This window comes from Diadema antillarum, unplaced genomic scaffold (assembly GCF_040938485.1).
Source record: "Diadema antillarum isolate AM-2024a unplaced genomic scaffold, OU_Dant_1.0 seq00001808_RagTag, whole genome shotgun sequence".
NCBI classification, from domain to species: Eukaryota; Metazoa; Echinodermata; class Echinoidea; order Diadematoida; family Diadematidae; genus Diadema; species Diadema antillarum.
The window spans coordinates 494,012-512,569 of NW_027272483.1; the positions used below are offsets into that span (position 1 = coordinate 494,012).

Here is an 18,558-nt window from a genome sequence, read left to right on the forward strand (position 1 = left end):
CCAGTATGTTCAGGATTACATGTTTTAAGTTTAATTGTTATTCTGACACATTCTTTATTCAAAATGCTGTATCCATATTTTATTCATGATATTTGATAATGGAATTGATGGAGAGAAGGAGAAATGTAGTGCAAGTTTGAAAGAAAGATGAGATGAGGATGGACAAAGTAGAATAGTTTCAGCAAAGACTAGAGAGGGAGAGACAGAGTGAGTCATTGCTCACAAACAATTTCTGACTGGTTATGAAAAAAAAAGGAAGAAGAATTGGGGGGGGGGGGGAGAGAAAACAGTATGATAGTTGTAGAAGATTCTTTTAAACGAAGGTATTGGGATTGACAATTTTTTTTTCGTTATATCAAAATTTCATTATAACTTTAAAAAACCCGAACTTTTTGGGGACCTGAATTTTTACTTCTTCAGTGTTTGTTGTAATGGGAGTGTCCTATACTGCACAGTTTCAGTGCATACATATGAGTGTATACAATTGCAACTACAGTGTACCAGGTCCTGGTAAAAGTGTTCTTCATTCATAATACCAAGTACAATTGTACTTGCACATTGAATTGGGTATTACAAAGTCACATATCATGGGGGACCATTTATCTTTCTCGCTTGTAGCAGAAATCTTGTTTCATCTCGAAACTTGTTTTTATAGAAACTTGATTATTGATGCAACTGATTGACAAATTGCCCCACATCGATGATTATTGTCTGTGTGTGCGTGTGTGTCAAAGGTATAGATTTGATTGGTATATTGATCCTGTTTTTTTCTATGTTTGATGCAGATGAAGCCGTGCAGAATTCTGAGGAGCTGATCACCCAGCTGCAGAGGAGGCTGAGTCAAGAACACAGAGAGGTGGTGCAGGTATGTGGTACCCTCGAGGAACTCATCCTGAAATGTCACAAATACACTCCAAAAATTCTCCTTCCATCCATGAAAAATTCATTTGATTCACACACATTTAGAAATAGCTGTGTATTTATTTGATGGCCAGAGTCGCAACTGTATGTAATTTGCTCGCTGAGATGTTAAAAACAGATGCATCCATACTCATTTACTGAGGTTTTTGGCAAGGGCACATGTAATGATAATCATATGATACATTGTAAAGTATAAAATTATAGACCGATTCGGGTTCGTTGAGGGCAGCAGACAATTTGTGGCACTGGGCGCAGCCATGAGCTCATTTTGAGGTGTCTTAGCCGACCCCCCCTCCTCTCCCCCACCCCTGGGCAACATGTTTATCACGCACTTGTAACAAAGGTTCACGCACTAAGCAAGCGTTCGCGCATTCAGTACGAGACGCCTATTGGCTAAAACGACAATGCATCAGTTTTTCATTCCGCGCGCGGAAGGGGGTGGGGGAGAGGGGAGGGGGGTCGGCTAAGACACCGCGTTAATGGCGCTGCCCATGCCAAAAATACAATGTACACATAGCGCGTCACAGAATCGATCTATACTCATTCTTTAAATTAGCACCTTTCCTCCATCTTGTGTTCCAAGCTTATGGATTGCATAACAAAGGGAGGGAAGCACAGCTATTTATACCCCTTGTTAAGTCCAAGCAACAAGTAGAAATGTGAATACCAATGTAGGTGTGGAAGAAAAACTGGCTTTGTTGTTAGGTGCATTAAACTGGCACATTTGAAATGTTGCTGCACAAATGAAAACTGCCTCCAAATATCTCCTTTCTCTTATAAGCATTTTCTATCTGATAAAGAGAGCTCGCTTTTGCATATTTTCCTGTGTACTTTGTAGATACAATTGTATGCCATATATTTTGCAGGTTTTTTTATTTTCACAAATTTCGCAAGTCAGGGTCTATCCGTAATTTTACAATAAGCGAAAAATATCAACTCATATCCCGATATGTTTACACAGCACGTTCAAGTACAACACATGCATAACACACGACCACGATCATGCAATTGTGTGGAGTCATGGTTATGCCAGTACATTGCTACTAGTACAGACACCTTGAATGCCTGCTTCATTTGAGCTGTCTTGGAATTATTTTAGGAATACAATGCTTTTTCATCAATTTATGGCATTGTTGTTTTAAATGCAAGATCTCTACATTTACTCATAGAAAATAAAGAATGATATCAATTTCTCTGTCCATTAATGCATTCAGTGATTATGAATTTAGCTTCTCTTGAAATTATTTTGGAAGTTCCACTTTGTGAGAAATTAGGCTCGCTACAAGTGTAGATACATGAGGTAAACAGTGAAGGTCCGCACATGCCGTTCTTCCATCTCAAGTTACACAATGGCTCTCTTTTTGGTAGACTCTGGCCGAGCAGTGGGACCAGGAGGCTGTGGAGAAGCTGGAAACCCTGCGGACGGAGATGGAGGCCCGGTACAGCCAGGAGCTGGAGGAGGAGAAGAAGACGGCAGAGGGGCGGAGGGAGCAAGACCTGCAGGAGATGAGGAATCGGATGGAGGAGGAGCACCGGGAGGATGTGGACCTGCTCCTTAAGGAGCGAGAGATGGTTGTGGAGCATGCCGAAGGTAGGCGGAGCAACGACTTTGGTGTTGTCCTCTGGGAGTCGAACAAACCAGCGTGAAAAGAAGTTTGTTGTACGCTCCTGTGAAGGATGCTGAAATGTAGAGCTGCTTGTTCTCCTTTGGATTCATTATATACTGTTGAATGTATGATGTATGAGAGTATAATTTAGTCTTGATATGTAATGTAAAGATGTAAAGATGTACACAAAGATGTAATGTAAAGATATACATTTTCTCTTGAGTAGGTTTTAGCGTTTTTGGGATTATCCAGGAAAAAAATCTTTGATTGTTCTGGAATAATGAATCCATCAATATATATAAAGACTGTGGGACTTCTGTAATCATCCTTGTAATTGCTTATCGCATCATTTGGTAATTGCTAGAGATATATCACTGATAAATACTAATTACATGGAAATGACTAAAGTCTCCTTCTCTGTTCTGACTGTATGTTTTTATGCTCTTGTTGCATTTTGTCTCAGAAATGCGCCAGAATCTGGACAGAGTACATCATGAGGATCTAGCGAAGCTGCGAGCCAGCCTGAAGGCGGAGTACGATCAATACGTCCGTGCCCGGGAGGAGTTGGAGATTTCTCGCTCGCAGTCCGAGGTCTCACTCATAGAGGAGCTGTCCCTTCTGAAGATCGCCCACCAGGACCTTCAACAGGAGTACCGTGCCGAGGTGACCAACCTGAAGGAACAGCTGGAGCAAGCTGGCGTCTCCGACCCAGACCAACTGAAGGAGGAGAACAAGGAATTGCAGGCTGCTCTCACCAGTCAGCGGGCCAAGCTGCAGCAGGAACATGCCGAGGAACTGGAACAGCTCCGAGTCTACTTTGAGAAGCAAGTGGAAGAGACGGATGAGAGGTGGAAGCAGGAGATGGCTCAGCTGAAGTCCTTGTATGAATCCCCAAGAGGAAATGGGAGTCAGCCTTCGGATGAGAAGGAGGCAAAGAGGATGGACTACTCCCATGCCATGATGACTTTGACTCACCTCTCTGACTCTGACAGCTCACCACCAAGATCTCCGCCAAAGTTCCTGGAAGTGGAGGCAGAGCTGAAGCAGGAGCTCAGGGCACAGCTGGAGCAGGAGTACCACAAGGGGATCAGGAACCTGAGGCAGGAGTTGGAGAGTGAACACCAGGCAGAGACGGCCAGGGTGAAGATGGAGTATGATCTGCAGCGGGACGAAGATCTCCAGAAGCAGGAGGAGCGACTGAAGGCAAAACACACTCAGGACATTAATGACATGGAACTTGAGCATCTGAACAAGTTTGAGCAGTTGAGGAATGAGCTGGATGCGTATCACACCAAAGAAATTGCCAGGCTGCGACTGGAAGCCGTCGCTGAGTCATCTCGGGCAGTGGAAGAGGAGAGGGGTCGTTGGAAGGTGGAACATGAAGATGCCTTGAGGAACCAGAAGAAGGAGATGGAGGAGGAGCACGCTAGGGAGAACCAGGAAATGCGAATGGAGATGTCCTCGGAACTGGCTGCTGCAGTAGCAGAGGAGATGGAACGGTTGCGAGAGACACTGCAGGAGGAGCATTTAGAGGAATTGGACAACGTGCGCAAGGATTTAACTGAGAAGTATGAAAGCCAGTTAGAAACATTGAAACTAGACCATGCCATTGAGATTGAGAAACTTCAAAGGCCACCAAGGGATGAGAATCTGGAAGCTGACATCGCCAAAATGAGTGAGCAGTGGAGAAATGAACGAGAAATGATCATCAAAGCCAGCAAAAATGAGGTTGTGGATGAAGTGGCCAAGATAGTGTCAGATGCCACCATTGAGCGAGCGCTTCTGCAGGTGGAGATCGACACTCAAGCAAATATGATGGGTGTGTGCCTGGAGGAGATCGACAAGCTCAAGACCACGCTGGCAGAGGCAGAAGCTGCAAACCAACAGCAGTCGCTGCACTCCTCCGGTTTTGAGGACCCTGACTCCCTGATCGAGCAGCTCAAGGCGGAGCTGGAAGAGAGCAGGCAGCAGCTCCAGCACCTAAGGGAGGGTGTCGCCAGCGGGGAAGCCCCCGAGGTGCAGTCCCTGAAAGAGATTCTGATGCGCGACTACGACAACCGCCTCGACCTGATCACCACCACCATGAACGAGGAGATGGACCAGCTGGTGAAGACCACGCAGCAGGAGAACCGGGCCGACCTGGAGAAGGTGGAGGAAGCCTTTGCCAGCCAGCACCAGGCCCAGATGGACAGGTTCCTGGAGGACCAGGAGAAAGCAATTGAAGAGATCAAGGCAGAGCATCAGCAGGACCTTCTGAGGGCCCAGGGAGAACTGGAGCAAGAACATCTGAAGAAACAGGTAATTTCACTTATGCCACTGAAGTGTAAGAAACGAGTAATAACAGTTATGCCCCTGATGGTTACAGGGGAGGGAGAGTGCAAGGTGTGTATGCAATGAAGGTAGTGTATCGTATGGTGTGGAAATGACAATTATGTAACAAGGTAATCAGGTATAATATATTTTGAAAAAAAAAAAAAAGTATTAAAATTGTCCCTTGTAATGAAGTGATCATGTCCAGTACATCATCAGCTGTGCTGGAGTACGATGTTAGACTCACTTCCTGTCTTCAGCTTACCCCATTGCAGCAATTGCTTGTTTTATCCTATTGAGAATGTACAAAATACTTTAAGTGAATAGATGAACAGATAGGACTTGAAATTTTGTCAGCTTCTCACCCTATAAATACCTCTTATGGTCAAATACTTTATTTATTTATTTATTTTTTTACTTTCAAATACATTTGTTTTATGTGTGAAACACTCTTAAGTGAGTGTCAGACTTTATAGTGCATTGGCATTACATGGAAAAAGCTGTGAGCTGATTAGTACTGGAGCAATTGATTAATTGGTTAAATTAAATTGGCAATTGGTAAAATTTGCGATCATGGAGTACAGTGCTGAATGGAGAAGTGTATGGGTGCATGTCACAGTCATGTCATTATCAGAGTTTAAATTTTCACATGCTCTTATTTCACTCATGAATAGCACCAGAGTCATGAAATCCATGAAAATAAAGACCTTGTGAAATAAGCATCATATACAGTAGTTGAAAGGAATTGTATTGGGAAGCCAAAATGCCAAAAGGTCCTTGTCTTCCATTTTGCATTTGCAGGCTGAAGTTCTGGACGAGCTGCGCAGCTCACTGAACAGCGCCAAGGAGGCGGAGCTGGAGGAACTGAGGAAAGGCCACGCCCTGGAGCTGGACCAGCTCCGCCTGGACCTGATGAAGATGACGGACGAGGAGAGGGAACGGCTGGAGGAGAAGATGATGGAGGAGAGGAGGGGCGTGGAGGAGGTGGAGAACAAGATGAAGGATCTCCTCGAGGCACACGAGAGGGAGAAGGAGGCGCTTAAGGCAAGGCTGAATGAGGAACACGAAGAACATGTCAAAAGGGTGAGTGGATGACATCATTCGTCCTCGAAGGGGAACTCCACTCCAGTTCAAGTTTAATAACTTTTGTAAAAACAAAGTCAATACAAACAGATGAGTTTGTTAAAGTCTCACGGGCTTTGAACAAAAAATTAAATAGTGAAACATAGAAAACTATACTCTACACTGTTGTCTTTCCACAGTAATTTTGGTCACAAAGACATATGAAGAGATTGAATGCAAAAACCGGTGAACACAATTTTCAAAGTTTTTAGAATAAGGTCATCATCAAATAGAAAAAAAAGAAAGAAATCTTTTAATGTGATATTTCACTTGTTGCATAATGCATTTTGTGAACATATTTTCGATGGATTTGTTAATGCTGATGAATAAGATTGGTAAGTTTAAGCTAAGAGCCTGGGCACACAAAGGGTTTAATGTCTGATCTTGTCCACATTTCCAGGTGACAGCAGAGATGGAAGAGCAGTTCAAGAGAGAACTGGAGAAATCCAACACCTCCATCCGAGAAAACCTCGAGGGGGACCACACCAAAAAGGTGTTGGAGCTCGAGACCGCACTGAAGGAGATGGCTGCCCAGCATGAGGACGAGATGAACGGCCTACGCCAGACCCACGAGATGAAGATGGCCCGTCTCCGGGAGGATCATGACGAGCAGCTGGCTGCCGTGGGCGCCACCCAAGAGGCAGACCTGGAGACGGCCAAGGCGGAGCTGGAGGAGGCGCATCGCAAAGAGATCATCGACCTCACCGACCAATTTGAGGCCCAGAAACATAAAGGTACCTCTTGTGCCTGCCTGAAGCTGGAATATTGTCCTTTTTTAATCGGTAAACTGATGTGTTTATTGTCACCGTATTATTGAAACAGTGAACTTTGTCTTTGATGTCATTAGTATTCCTGTATAATAGAAACATAAAAAGTTCCCTCATATGTCTCATGTCTGATTTTCATCAAATTTGTATAAAATTACAGTTAACTGCTTGCAAGTAGCTGCTGCTTTAAACATTTCACATTGCACATATGTTTTGGGAATGCGATGTTACACAAAGATTTATTTAGGAATATTATTAATACAGGAAATTATGTTACAGAAGCAAACTCAAATTACTGGAAGTACTTTTGTACTTGGTGCTGCAGAAAACCTAAAGTGTTACAATGTGTTCTTTTGATTTTTTTGCATGCAAAGTACTTTATATTTTCTGCCAGAAAGAAAAAGAAATCATTCAATTTTTTGCCAGTTTTGTCATTTTTTTAAAGCAAGTAAAGAAAGTAGATGAATAGCTGTCTGAAAAAAACTAAAGGCTCTGCATCCAATATCAACTGGAATCGTATTCATATTATGTAGCCTGTTTGTAGCTGCCTGTCAAATTATATTATCTGTTTTGTCTATCATATGACGTGACATCCATCTGTACCTGAATGTTGATAAGTGAATAAAATTTCTTTGGGAATATAAAATTAGCTGCTGGTTTTGTAAAATCTTTCCTGACAACTGTACAACCAAAATCTATAGAGGGCAGTATGCCGTTTTATATACTGAGGTGATAATAAGGAGAATAATGTTATTCCCCACAGACATTGAAGAGCTCCAGTCGGCCTTCGAGGAGGCGAAGAAAGCGATGGAGGAGAACCACCAGAGAGCCCTGGAGCTGATGGCAGCTGAGCACACCAGGGGCCTGAAGGACTTCCAGCAGAAAACGGAGGACACCCTCAATGAGCTCCGAGAGCAGATGAACCAGAGCATTGAGCTCGAAAAAGGTAAAATTGATATCAATTGCATTTCACTCTGATATACTGTAAAACCAGAAACATTCGCAGCATGAAACTTTGGCAAGTTGGAACCGACGGTCTTTTTTGTAGCATTAAATTTTTGAGAATTGCCAACTGTGAAAAAATTACGCATATACTACATGTACTGGATTGTGAAGACAAAGACTTTCACCAGCATTTTGCTTATGCGAATCTTGGCTCCTTGTGAAATTCATGAAAGTTTCATGCATGCAAAAGTTTCTGTTTCTGCAGTATGTCCCCCCCAAAAATTACAATCAGGTTTTTGCATTGATAACACCCAATATGAGTAAACCGCCAAATGCTACTTCAGTGTCTTAAAATATAACATCTTAGCTCTGATTTGCTTAAAAGCCCATTCAAATTGGTTAAGCGGTCACAGAGAAATGTGGATTGTTGTATAGCATGTCATGAGTTTGATTCTGCCAAGTTTAGCACTTGGATATTATTGTGCAAACACAATAGACAGAACATGGAGGAAAGGGATTCCTGACATGCTCTACAAAAATCCTCATTTCACTTTGACCACTCAAGCAAATTACATGGGGTTTTCTGTAAGATGTGGGCAATGAGTTATAGTTTCATACCCTGAAATTGTGTTTGGATTGATTCACTATTTCTAAAGTTATCGTTGCGGAAGGTACCGTTGTAATTTTTTTGGGGGGGACACACGGTACTGTGTACATTGTATGTCACTCAGTAAAAAAGGTTATCTTGTGGAGGTCCATTTTAATGTAGTCTGTGTGACAGGGTTAAAAACAACTGTAGGTACACTGAAATTTTGCCGTATCACAGTTTCAAATGGTGGTGAATAGTCAAACCTTCCTGTGTCTTTCCTCAGTGGTCAGTTTAATTTCAAATCTAAAGATGTGGTTTGACTTTGGGTAGGCCTTTGCAGTGTGAGGTGAGCCCCATGAAAGCACAGAAACTAGATTAACTTGAAGCGTTGTGTTACTGGTACAGGCTGGTAATCAGATTATGATAGATGTGCAGTACTTGCATAACACTAAAAAAGAAAACAGATAGCAGAATTCCATGTGTGGTTGGTAATGTTACCTGAAAATGCAAGTTGATTGCTGTGTAGAATGTTGCTGCCTGTATTGTAGATTATTTTCAAGAAGGTACCACAGGATTTGAAATGAATTTGAAGTAGATATCACTGCATTACACCATGTTTCAAACAATTATGAGTTACAGAATGTATGTCAAGTGGTTTTTAGAATACATGTTCCTATGGTAATGGATTTTTGTCCCCGCCGAACGAGTTCGAGCAGGGGACTATGAAACGGGCTCCGTACGTGTGTGTGTCCGTGTGTCCGTCCGTCCGTCCGTCCGTCCGTCCGTCCGTGCGTCCGTGTGTGCGTCCGTGTGTGATCAAAATCTTCAATTTGCTACTTCTCTGTCATTTATGAGCCAATTTTGATTCTGTTTGCTTTATATGATAGCACTACATGGGAGCTTTGAAACTTCTACACAGAATTTCAGTCGTGACCTTTGACCTTGACCTTTGACCTATATTGTAAATTTTGCTACAAAATGCTACTCCTTCGCCATTTCTAACCCGATTTCGATTCCGTTTGCTTTATGTGATGGCACTAGGTTAGGGCTTCAAAACTTCTACACAGAATTTTGACCTTTGACTTCTTTGACCTTTGACCTTGATTTTTGACCTGTATTGTACATTTTGCTACAAAATGCTACTTCTTCGCCATTTCTAACCCGATTTCGATTCCGTTTGCTTTATGTGATGGCACTAGGTGAGGGCTTCAAAACTTCTACATAGAATTTTGACCTTTGACTTCTTTGACCTTTGACCTTGATTTTTTACCTATATTGTACATTGGCTACAAAATGCTACTCCTTCGCCATTTCTAACCGGATTTCGATTCCGTTTGCTTTATGTGATGGCACTAGGTGAGGGCTTCAAAACTTCTACACAGAATGTTGACCTTTGACTTCTTTGACCTTTGACCTTGATCTTTTGACCTATATAGTACATTTTGATACTAAATGCTACTTCCGGCGGGGACATATTTTACGCACCGCGTAATTTCTACTTTTCCTTGTTTATTCTTCCATTCATTTTGTGGTGTAGGTGAATTGGACCAGCGGATGAGGGAACGTGAGGACAAGTGGAAAGAAGAGAAGGGCGCCCTCAGTGAGGAGAATAATCAGGTACGTTTTGATTACGTTTACTTCTTCACAAAGTCTTCGCATGAGATTTTCATATTCTGGAATCATTTGAAATGCTCTCATCTGGGATGAGTGTGAACTAGGATTTTTGCACAAATCGAAGAGACATTAAGACATAAATTAAGACACAATTGTTTTGTTTCTGTTTGGTCACATGAAAGAAAGACAATACACATGGAGAGATTGAGAGAGAGAGAGAGGGGGGGGGGGAGTGATAAAACAGAAGGATATTGATAAAAAGATAGTAGGTAGATAGAAAGGAATAGGTAGATAGAAAGGTAGGTAGGTAGAAAGGAAGGAACTAAGGAAAGGAAGATGCTATTTTTTTTGGAAGAAAAGACAAACTTCATGAAGTCTTCCTCCTGCATAGTCTATTTCTTTATCTGTTTCTTTTATTGTTTCCTGAATGAGTTGCCTGAGTACCGTAGTTGCGCCTTTTGTTGATTCAGAACTCAATGCCTGCAATATACATTTTGCCTGGCACATGCACTTTGTGTCTCCCCACTAGGTGCAAAGTCAAAACAGAGCTACAAAGTCTCACAGATGCTGTAGGAGACCCACTCACTCAATCAATTAAGATCACTTGATGTCCTGAGAAGGAGATATGAAAGCCTCTCTGGTTTTGAAATTTACTTTGTCCATTTAGATGTACATGTACACCTATGCAGCACAAAAGTATCTCCTTGATCGCTCTGTAGAATGTCACTGACTTTCATGTGTTACAATGTACCTCTATGCGTGCCATGTCCATGGCTGACTCAGATGACAGCTTGCCAACTTCACACATTTTGGCCAACAGCACAACCACACACAAACCAATGTGTTTTGAATACTGGACATTTGGGAGAAAATTAGTGATAGCTTTGTATTAAATTCTTGCATTACAGCAAAGTGTTGACTTTCCTCCACAATTATGCTGTACTGCATTTCGGCATAAACACTTCTATAAAAAGTTACGTGGCTCTGGAAAATGAAATGTTTTCCAGAAGTGCTCATGCATTGCGGTCTCAGAAAAATATGGCACACAGAAGGTTTACACAGAGGCAGAGAAAGAGTTAGTGCTGGCAGCTATGTCCAAGGATGTACAGTATTACTGTAGTGAAGTTTGCCAGATGCTGTGCTGTGGAATGTCATGGCATACTAGATATAGTGATACAATGGGAGAAAAAAAATGTTATTATGACATTAATGTCAAGAAGATTAATGCAAAGTGATGTTAGATTGAATCGTCTTATCTTTGAGATCAATGCCCCATCTCTGCCTGTTAGATATGCAAGTGTGCATTTGATCTTTATCTAGCAGAATAGGCAATTTTTGACATTTTTGCTGGTAGACATCACATTGATGAGAGTTGGAGTGAATGAACTGTGGTCATTGTCTCCGTTTAAACCTCTCTGTGATCAAATTTAAAACCACAGGATGTGTGAGACATATGATGAAGGGTGTGTGCCAATTATAACTCCAGGTTTCCCCAAATCCATGTGGATTTAGCTTGAAATGCCAGTTTTTGAAGTTGTCCATTGTTTCTATTGTTGGGCCCACTTATCTAATTGACTGATGATCTCAAAATCATATGCCATTGTAATTCTTAGCAGGAGATACCATTTTTTAATGTTCAGGTTTAGCATGTTAATATTAATGAGTTGCTGCATCAATATAGAAATCCTTTTATGCTTTAATCAAGATGGAGATGTTGTAAAAAAAAAGAGAAAAAAGATAAGAAAATGAGGATATTGTGATAAGCAAGTTGTCTCCTCATACAGTGTACCTTGACATGGAGGCTTTGGTGTCATGTTGTACTTAGAGTCAACTTCAGGAAAAAAAAAATCCTGAAAACTGTTAATGCTACTACAGAGTGATCTGTGTTGTTTTCTTTTTCCAGCTCATGCCAAGATTTTTACTTTTCCTACCAAATCGAACTGAAAATCAAATTGAAAATCAAATCCATTGGATGATGTGATTAGCTTCCTGGCGCAAACATAGTTGCGTGCAAAAGAAACTAATTGTGTTTTAGAGATTAATTTTTGTGCCCCGGAAAAAAATGTAGGCAGAAAATGAAATTAAAATGAAAGGGAAAAGTTTTGTGTATCTCTGAACATACTCTCTGTAATTTGTTTGAAATCCAGATCCTGTTGAAGTGAAAACGACGGTGTAGAATAAAATACTCTCAGAATATATTTGTATACTTTTAAATAGACAGATGGATATACACTGCAGATAGATATATACAGTTTGTCGTTTAATAGGTACAAGTGTATAGATAGAGAAATAGGAAGATATACCTTATTGATGAATAATGTACAATGTAGATTGAGGAATGGATGTGTAGATTACAGTTTGTAATTGATAAATAGAAAGAAGAGAACAGGTAGATACTGTGTACACTATTGATTGTTATTATTGTTTTTTTGTTGCAAGTAAAATTTTGCAAATTTAGACTTCATAACACAATTTCAGGAGTGGTTGAATTAGCCATGGAGAACCACAGTGACCGAATGAGGAATTAGCATTATTCTTTTTCTGGAGAAAGTAATAGTATTTCCACCTGGAGGCAGTATACAGTTCATCACATTTAGTGTTAAGGAAAGCAACATTTTCAGGAATTGTTAAAGGGGATGGCTAGTAACTGATCAGTGGGAATGCTGAGGGACGATTGTTCCAATCCTTGTGGGATTCATTTAAGAGTACATTATATATCTATTCTTGTGTGAAAATTATTTGCTTCAGAATGGTCTCATATTCAAGTAATGTGCAGTTTAATGTTTCCAGGTAAGCGTCCCTGGTCAGTGACGGGGCATTAATCTGCACATTACTTGAATATGAGACCGTTCTGAAGCAAATAATTTTCGCACAACAGTAGATATATAATGTACTCTTAAATGAATCCCACTAGGATTGGAACAATCATCCCTCAGCATTCCCACTGATTCCCACTGATCGGTTACTAGCCATCCCCTTTAACTTTGCTTGTATTAGTCAACTTCCAGATTTTTGAAAAATGAAATTAGTGCAAAATTTACTACTCATACAGCAGATACACGTGTACATCGTAGGTAGACATATTTCTGTAGATAGATAGGTAGATAGACAGATACAGATACAAATGAAATAGCATAGTTTGCTAGGTTGCGAATATGTACCACACATACAGCAGATAGGTAAATATTTCTGTAGATAGATAGATAAATAGATAAATAGATAGATAGATAGATAGATAGATAGATAGGTAAATAGAAAGAGAGAGAGAGAGATTTGAGAAGAGAGATGCAGCAAGTGCATGCATTGGTAAAGGTAAAGGTAGATAGCAGATGAAAGAGAGAGAGTTGTCAGACTTTAAATGGCGAAGTAAACCGGTGGGTGTGAATGCACATGTGACTCTGATGTTTTCTTCCCAGGGATACAACAAGCGAGGGAGCTGTGCAGGATTTGTTTGTCAGGAAGCTCCCTCCCCGATCTTGTGCCAATAAGCCGTCCCTGTGAAGTGGCCTCTTTCAAGGCTTCATTTCTATTAAAAAAAAAAAAAAACAGAAAGGGAAATGTGAGGGGCCTCTTGTAAAAGCTCAACTTATTGTATGTGCCTCTTAAGGCTTGCATTATATCTTTTAGGAGAAAAGAAAGTAGAAAATGAAAGACACGGAAAGACAGGTGTGGTACTTTAATATCAAATGCTATCCCTTGCCTTGTAGTACATTCCTTATGTACGAGACATACAGTATTGATATGAATGATTGAAGTTGCTCAGATTGCTCAATCACTGAAGTGCCCTGTTGGATTCTGATAAATATGATATATATGGTTACAGTTATCCTTCAACCAAAACAAATGTGAATACTGGGCATATGTCAAATTATGAGAATGTGTGAGGTTGGTACATAATCTGTGTGATTCTTTGAAATATAGTGAGCTCAGGGTTCCCAGCCCATCAGGGAAATCAGGGAAAATTATTTTACTTTTTTCCAGTCAGGGAAAAGTCAGGGAATTTTGATTGGCCCCAAAATCGAATCGTTATATTTTGTTGCATATCAAAACAACATCCATTGGATGACTGGCTATGGTGTTTTTTTAGTGTAGCCTCTTTGAAGTAATTATCATGGAATTTTGAGACTTCATCAGGGAAAAATCAGGGATAAATCAGGGAATTTTGTTTTCTTGAAATGCTGGGAACTCTGAAGCTTTTTCATGTTGTTGGGTTGGTCAATGACAACTTTTAAATTTGATGTCTGTGGCCGGAGATGATGGGAAGCCAGCTTGCATGTCACCCCCTTCACAGAGTTTGAAAGTTGAAGCTATTACGCCATGATCTGTGTTAGAATGATTAACCATTGATGTGACAAGCTGCTGAAACATGATGACTGAACCAGTCAAGCTGTTTTCTTAATGGGACGATGACGACCGTTCCAAGACGCCGTCACGATGGGGTAATAATTGCCCTTAATGAGCGTCCCAGTGACTAAACCACGCTCTGCAAATTGGCATCTCCCGTCACAACAAATGGCGGGCAGGGGTCGAGAGGTCGAGCCGTGCAGAGGAAGTCAACGAGGTACTTCCTCTAGCCACGGTCGTCGGTAGCTGCAGGTTTGCGTGGTGTGTGTAAGCCATGCTGCACTGTAGTTTTCTGTTTTATGGGGCAGGATATACAAAGTCTTTGATGTGGCCGAGGGGACGCTATGTGTGTAGCGTACACAGGAAGCTGTGCATTGTGACACACCGTACATTGTGAATGAGCCAGCAGGCTTTTACTGCTTTCAATGTTACTCCCCTCATCAAACTTGGCTAACTTACACAAACTTCATCTGATTTTTTTTTTTTACACCTTTTCTTTCAAACTGCTCTGTGAATTTGATTAAGTGCCTACTCTTGCCTATTATTTCACATAGAGTGTAGTTCGTAGACCACAGGGGTATTCCATGCATCTCTAAATCATGCAGCATCAGTTATATCACAGTCTTATCGTGATCGTCTAAAACTTTTATATCATCATTAGATCATGATTATTTTACTCTTCCAAAATCTAGACATCTTTGTGTTCACTTGAAGGATATTGTCTCAATAGGCCAGGGAGAGTTATGCAATGTTAATTTACCATTGTTTTGTGCTTGCCTCTCATGCTGTCATGTTGATCTGGTAATTAAATATATAATTATGTATCCTCCTGATTTGCGATGTACCTTTGACCTCAAACTGGTCTGAACTGACCCCAAATTGACCTAGAAAATGACCTGAAACTAATCTACCTAACATGCTTCTCCAAATTCTTCAGAGTAATACTTGTAGGTTACTCTGGTAGAAAGGGGGGGGGGGGGGGTTGGGGATGGGAGAGACAGAGAGAGAGAGGGAGAGAAAGAGAGACAGACAGACAGATAGAGAGAGATAATACAAAGTTGTCAATTGTTGCTATTATAATAGAAAGCTTGACACCAGTAGTAGCACTGGTCACCCATAGTGTGTGATACATGGAGATATGTTTTGACTCTTTGTGAGCTCCATACAAGATGATGCATTTTTGTATACAACTCTGATGGTAAGATATGAGTTATTATGCCAAGTTTGCATCAGAAAGGGTATAAATGTGCCAATCACAAAACATGCAGAGCCATTATAAAGCCATTACAAGTCAACGGCTCAATAAAAAAAAAAAGTGATTGGAAAACCTCTCCTTTGCCACAATGTCAATTTAGGTTGTATCTGGAGCAATTTGTGTGCTTGATTGTGCCTTCCTCCTATTCAGAAACTGGAGTGAATCGAATGCCTTTTATGCTGTTTACAAATGGCGCTGACGTGTCAATCAAAAGTGGGACTTTCTGACGTGAAAGGAACTGCGGCCATCGGAAAAGTGAAGATGAAAGAAGCCAGCAAAAATGATTTGATGATGTATAATATGCCACTCTTTTTTCTGCATTTTCATAGTTGAATGATTTAATTTTTAATTTCTTTAATATTTTAATCAAGGCACATCTCCCTTGATAGAATGCCAGCATATCAAAGAAGATTTGAACGCGGTATTTTGAGCTGCAGGGTTGTTCATATGTATGGATATTAGGTGAACAAAGTTTAGCATGACGGCCTAGACAGTAAAAGCAGCAGTAATTCCTGAATGTAATTCTATCTTTACAAGTAAATGAGGAGGCCAGAGGAAGAGATTGAGAAGAATTAGCGATGAAAATGAAAGGAAGAAGGAGAAGGGAGAGGAGATGGAGAAGGGGGAGGGAAAAAGAGGAGCCTGAAGGATGAAAGTTATTCTTTTTCTTCTTCTTCATCATCATCATCACCATCATCATCATCATCTTCTTCTTCTTCTTCTTCTTCTTCTTCTTCTTCTTCTTCTTCTTCTTCTTCTTCTTCTTCTTCTTCTTCTTCTTTTCCTCCTCCTCCTCCTCCTTCATCTTCTTCTTTGTATGGCACAGAGTGCCTGGTTGATACCATTTGCTGACTGTCTGTTGCTAGTCACATACTGTATGCATCATTTGCCCGTTTTCTGGTGTAAGAGGATGATGAGTTTGATGATGAAGGAGAGGGGAGGAGGAGGGTAGATATGAGGATGAGGAGGGTAGATATGAGGATGAGGAGGGTAGATATGAGGATGAGGAGGGTAGATATGAGGATGAGGAGGGTAGATATGAGGATGAGGAGGGTAGATATGAGGATGAGGAGGATAGATATGAGGATGAGGAGGATAGATATGAGGATGAGGAGGGTAGATATAAGGATGAGGAGGATAGATATGAGGATGAGGAGGGCAGATGTGAGGATGAGGAGGATAGATATGAGGATGAGGAGGGTAGATATGAGGATGAGGAGGGTAGATGTGAGGATGAGGAGGGTAGATATGAGGATGAGGAGGGTAGATGTGAGGATGAGGAGGATAGATATGAGGATGAGGAGGGTAGATATGAGAATGAGGAGGGTAGATGTGAGGATGAGGAGAATAGATATGAGGATGAGGAGGGTAGATATGAGGATGAGGAGGGTAGATGTGAGGATGAGGAGGGTAGATATGAGGATGAGGAGGGTAGATGTGAGGATGAGGAGGGTAGATATGAGGATGAGGAGGGTAGATATGAGGATGAGGAGGATAGATATGAGGATGAGGAGGGTAGATATGAGGATGAGGAGGGTAGATATGAGGATGAAGATGTGAGGATGAGGAGGATAGATATGAGGATGAGGAGGGTATATGTGAGGATGAGGATGATATGGGGATGAGGAGGGTAGATATGAGGATGAGAAAGAGGAAAGGGAAAAAAGGAAAAGGGGAAAGGAAGAAGGAGGAGAAGAGGAGAGAGAGGGAGAGAAAAGTTCAGTAGTACTGTAGCTTCTTCAAACCAGTCTATTGATGACAATATCAATATCCCCATAGTCTTAAAGCCCCTTGCTAACATATGCAGATGAAAAAAATCAAAACAGAAACAAAAACAGCTTGAATGCTTCTAAGCTGTGAGTAATAGGGATCAAAATAACCAGCCTGAAAATGTTTTTGATCTGAGAATACAAGCTCATATTATATTCAGAACTTCTATGTACAGGGATAAAGTTCATCATCACTTGCAGTCAAAAGCTGTGTGATGTGATGTCACAATGAAAGTGGAACTGGGAAAAGGTTAATAGGAAAGGGGGGGGGAGAGAGGGAAGAAAGGCTAGACAGATGAAAGTAGGGGAAGGGGGATGTAATGGCAGGTTGACAAGACCCTGGTCCAAGCCCAAACCATGCTATGTTGTCGCTGACGAACGCAGTTTCCTCTCGAATGAGGAATGAATGAGCCAGCTGTTTGGAGTAATTGTCTGCCATCCTGTACCACATGGCCCTTTGTACACACGGAGGGTGCTTGTACTATAGGACTTTAATAGTGAGTGTGTGTGTGTATGTGTGTGTTTGTGTGAATGTTTGTATGAGTATCTGTGTTACATATCATCTGTGATGTCTATAAGATCTATCCGTCTATCTATCTATCTATCTATCTACAGCTGTATCTATCTACAAATCTGTTAGTATATGATATCTATCTATCTGTCTAATCTCTGTCTATCTGTCTGTGTGTGTTTGTGTGCTTGAGTGTGTCTGTGTGCTTGTACCATTATTTGCAAGTTTGTATGTGTGTATACTGAGAGTCTTTGGATTCTAGCGTGGTCCAGGATGTGTTAATCATATGCAGGCCAATGCCTTCTTGACTAAAGAAGAGAAATATGTTTACAATATAAACTGTCTTTTTTTTTTTAATGTATTGCCAAGAATTGTATTAGGGATATTAAATGGTATTGCCCCTTTAATAGTGATCGGAAAATGAGAAACAGACTCACGAGTTTGTCTGTCGTGCCAAATTTGCACATATTTCCTTCCTCATGACAAATGCCGTTAACCAGGCATGATGCGTGCATACCCTGTGATAATGCCGGACAGAACCGCACAGACTGAAAACACAGGCTGGATGCTGCCCCCGGCTGTTACAAAGTGAGAGTGGGTTGGTTAGAGCTTGTACAGTGTGTACAATGTGTGGCGAGCTGAGAAAGGAGTCACTAGTGTGTGTGTCGTTTCCTGTTATTAAAACGGACCTCTGCAGGCCCTGTGTGTTTGAGGGCCTGTCTTCTACACAACCCACCCCACTGCGTGTGTATACCTCCGGACTGTGTATGTGTACACATGTGTGTGTGTGTGTGTGTAGTATGT

The 18,558-nt window shown here is 41.2% G+C and overlaps 1 protein-coding gene across 1 annotated transcript in view; it reads left to right on the top strand.

The window, feature by feature from the left end:
- Nucleotides 1-18,558, top strand: part of LOC139712458 (uncharacterized) — a 150,034-nt gene that overhangs the window by 68,781 nt on the left and 62,695 nt on the right. The window contains 7 exon segments of the mRNA XM_071624275.1: nucleotides 786-865; nucleotides 2,290-2,512; nucleotides 2,992-4,826; nucleotides 5,640-5,921; nucleotides 6,361-6,694; nucleotides 7,491-7,673; nucleotides 9,799-9,878. Coding sequence (XP_071480376.1) covers nucleotides 786-865; nucleotides 2,290-2,512; nucleotides 2,992-4,826; nucleotides 5,640-5,921; nucleotides 6,361-6,694; nucleotides 7,491-7,673; nucleotides 9,799-9,878 — 3,017 coding nt within the window.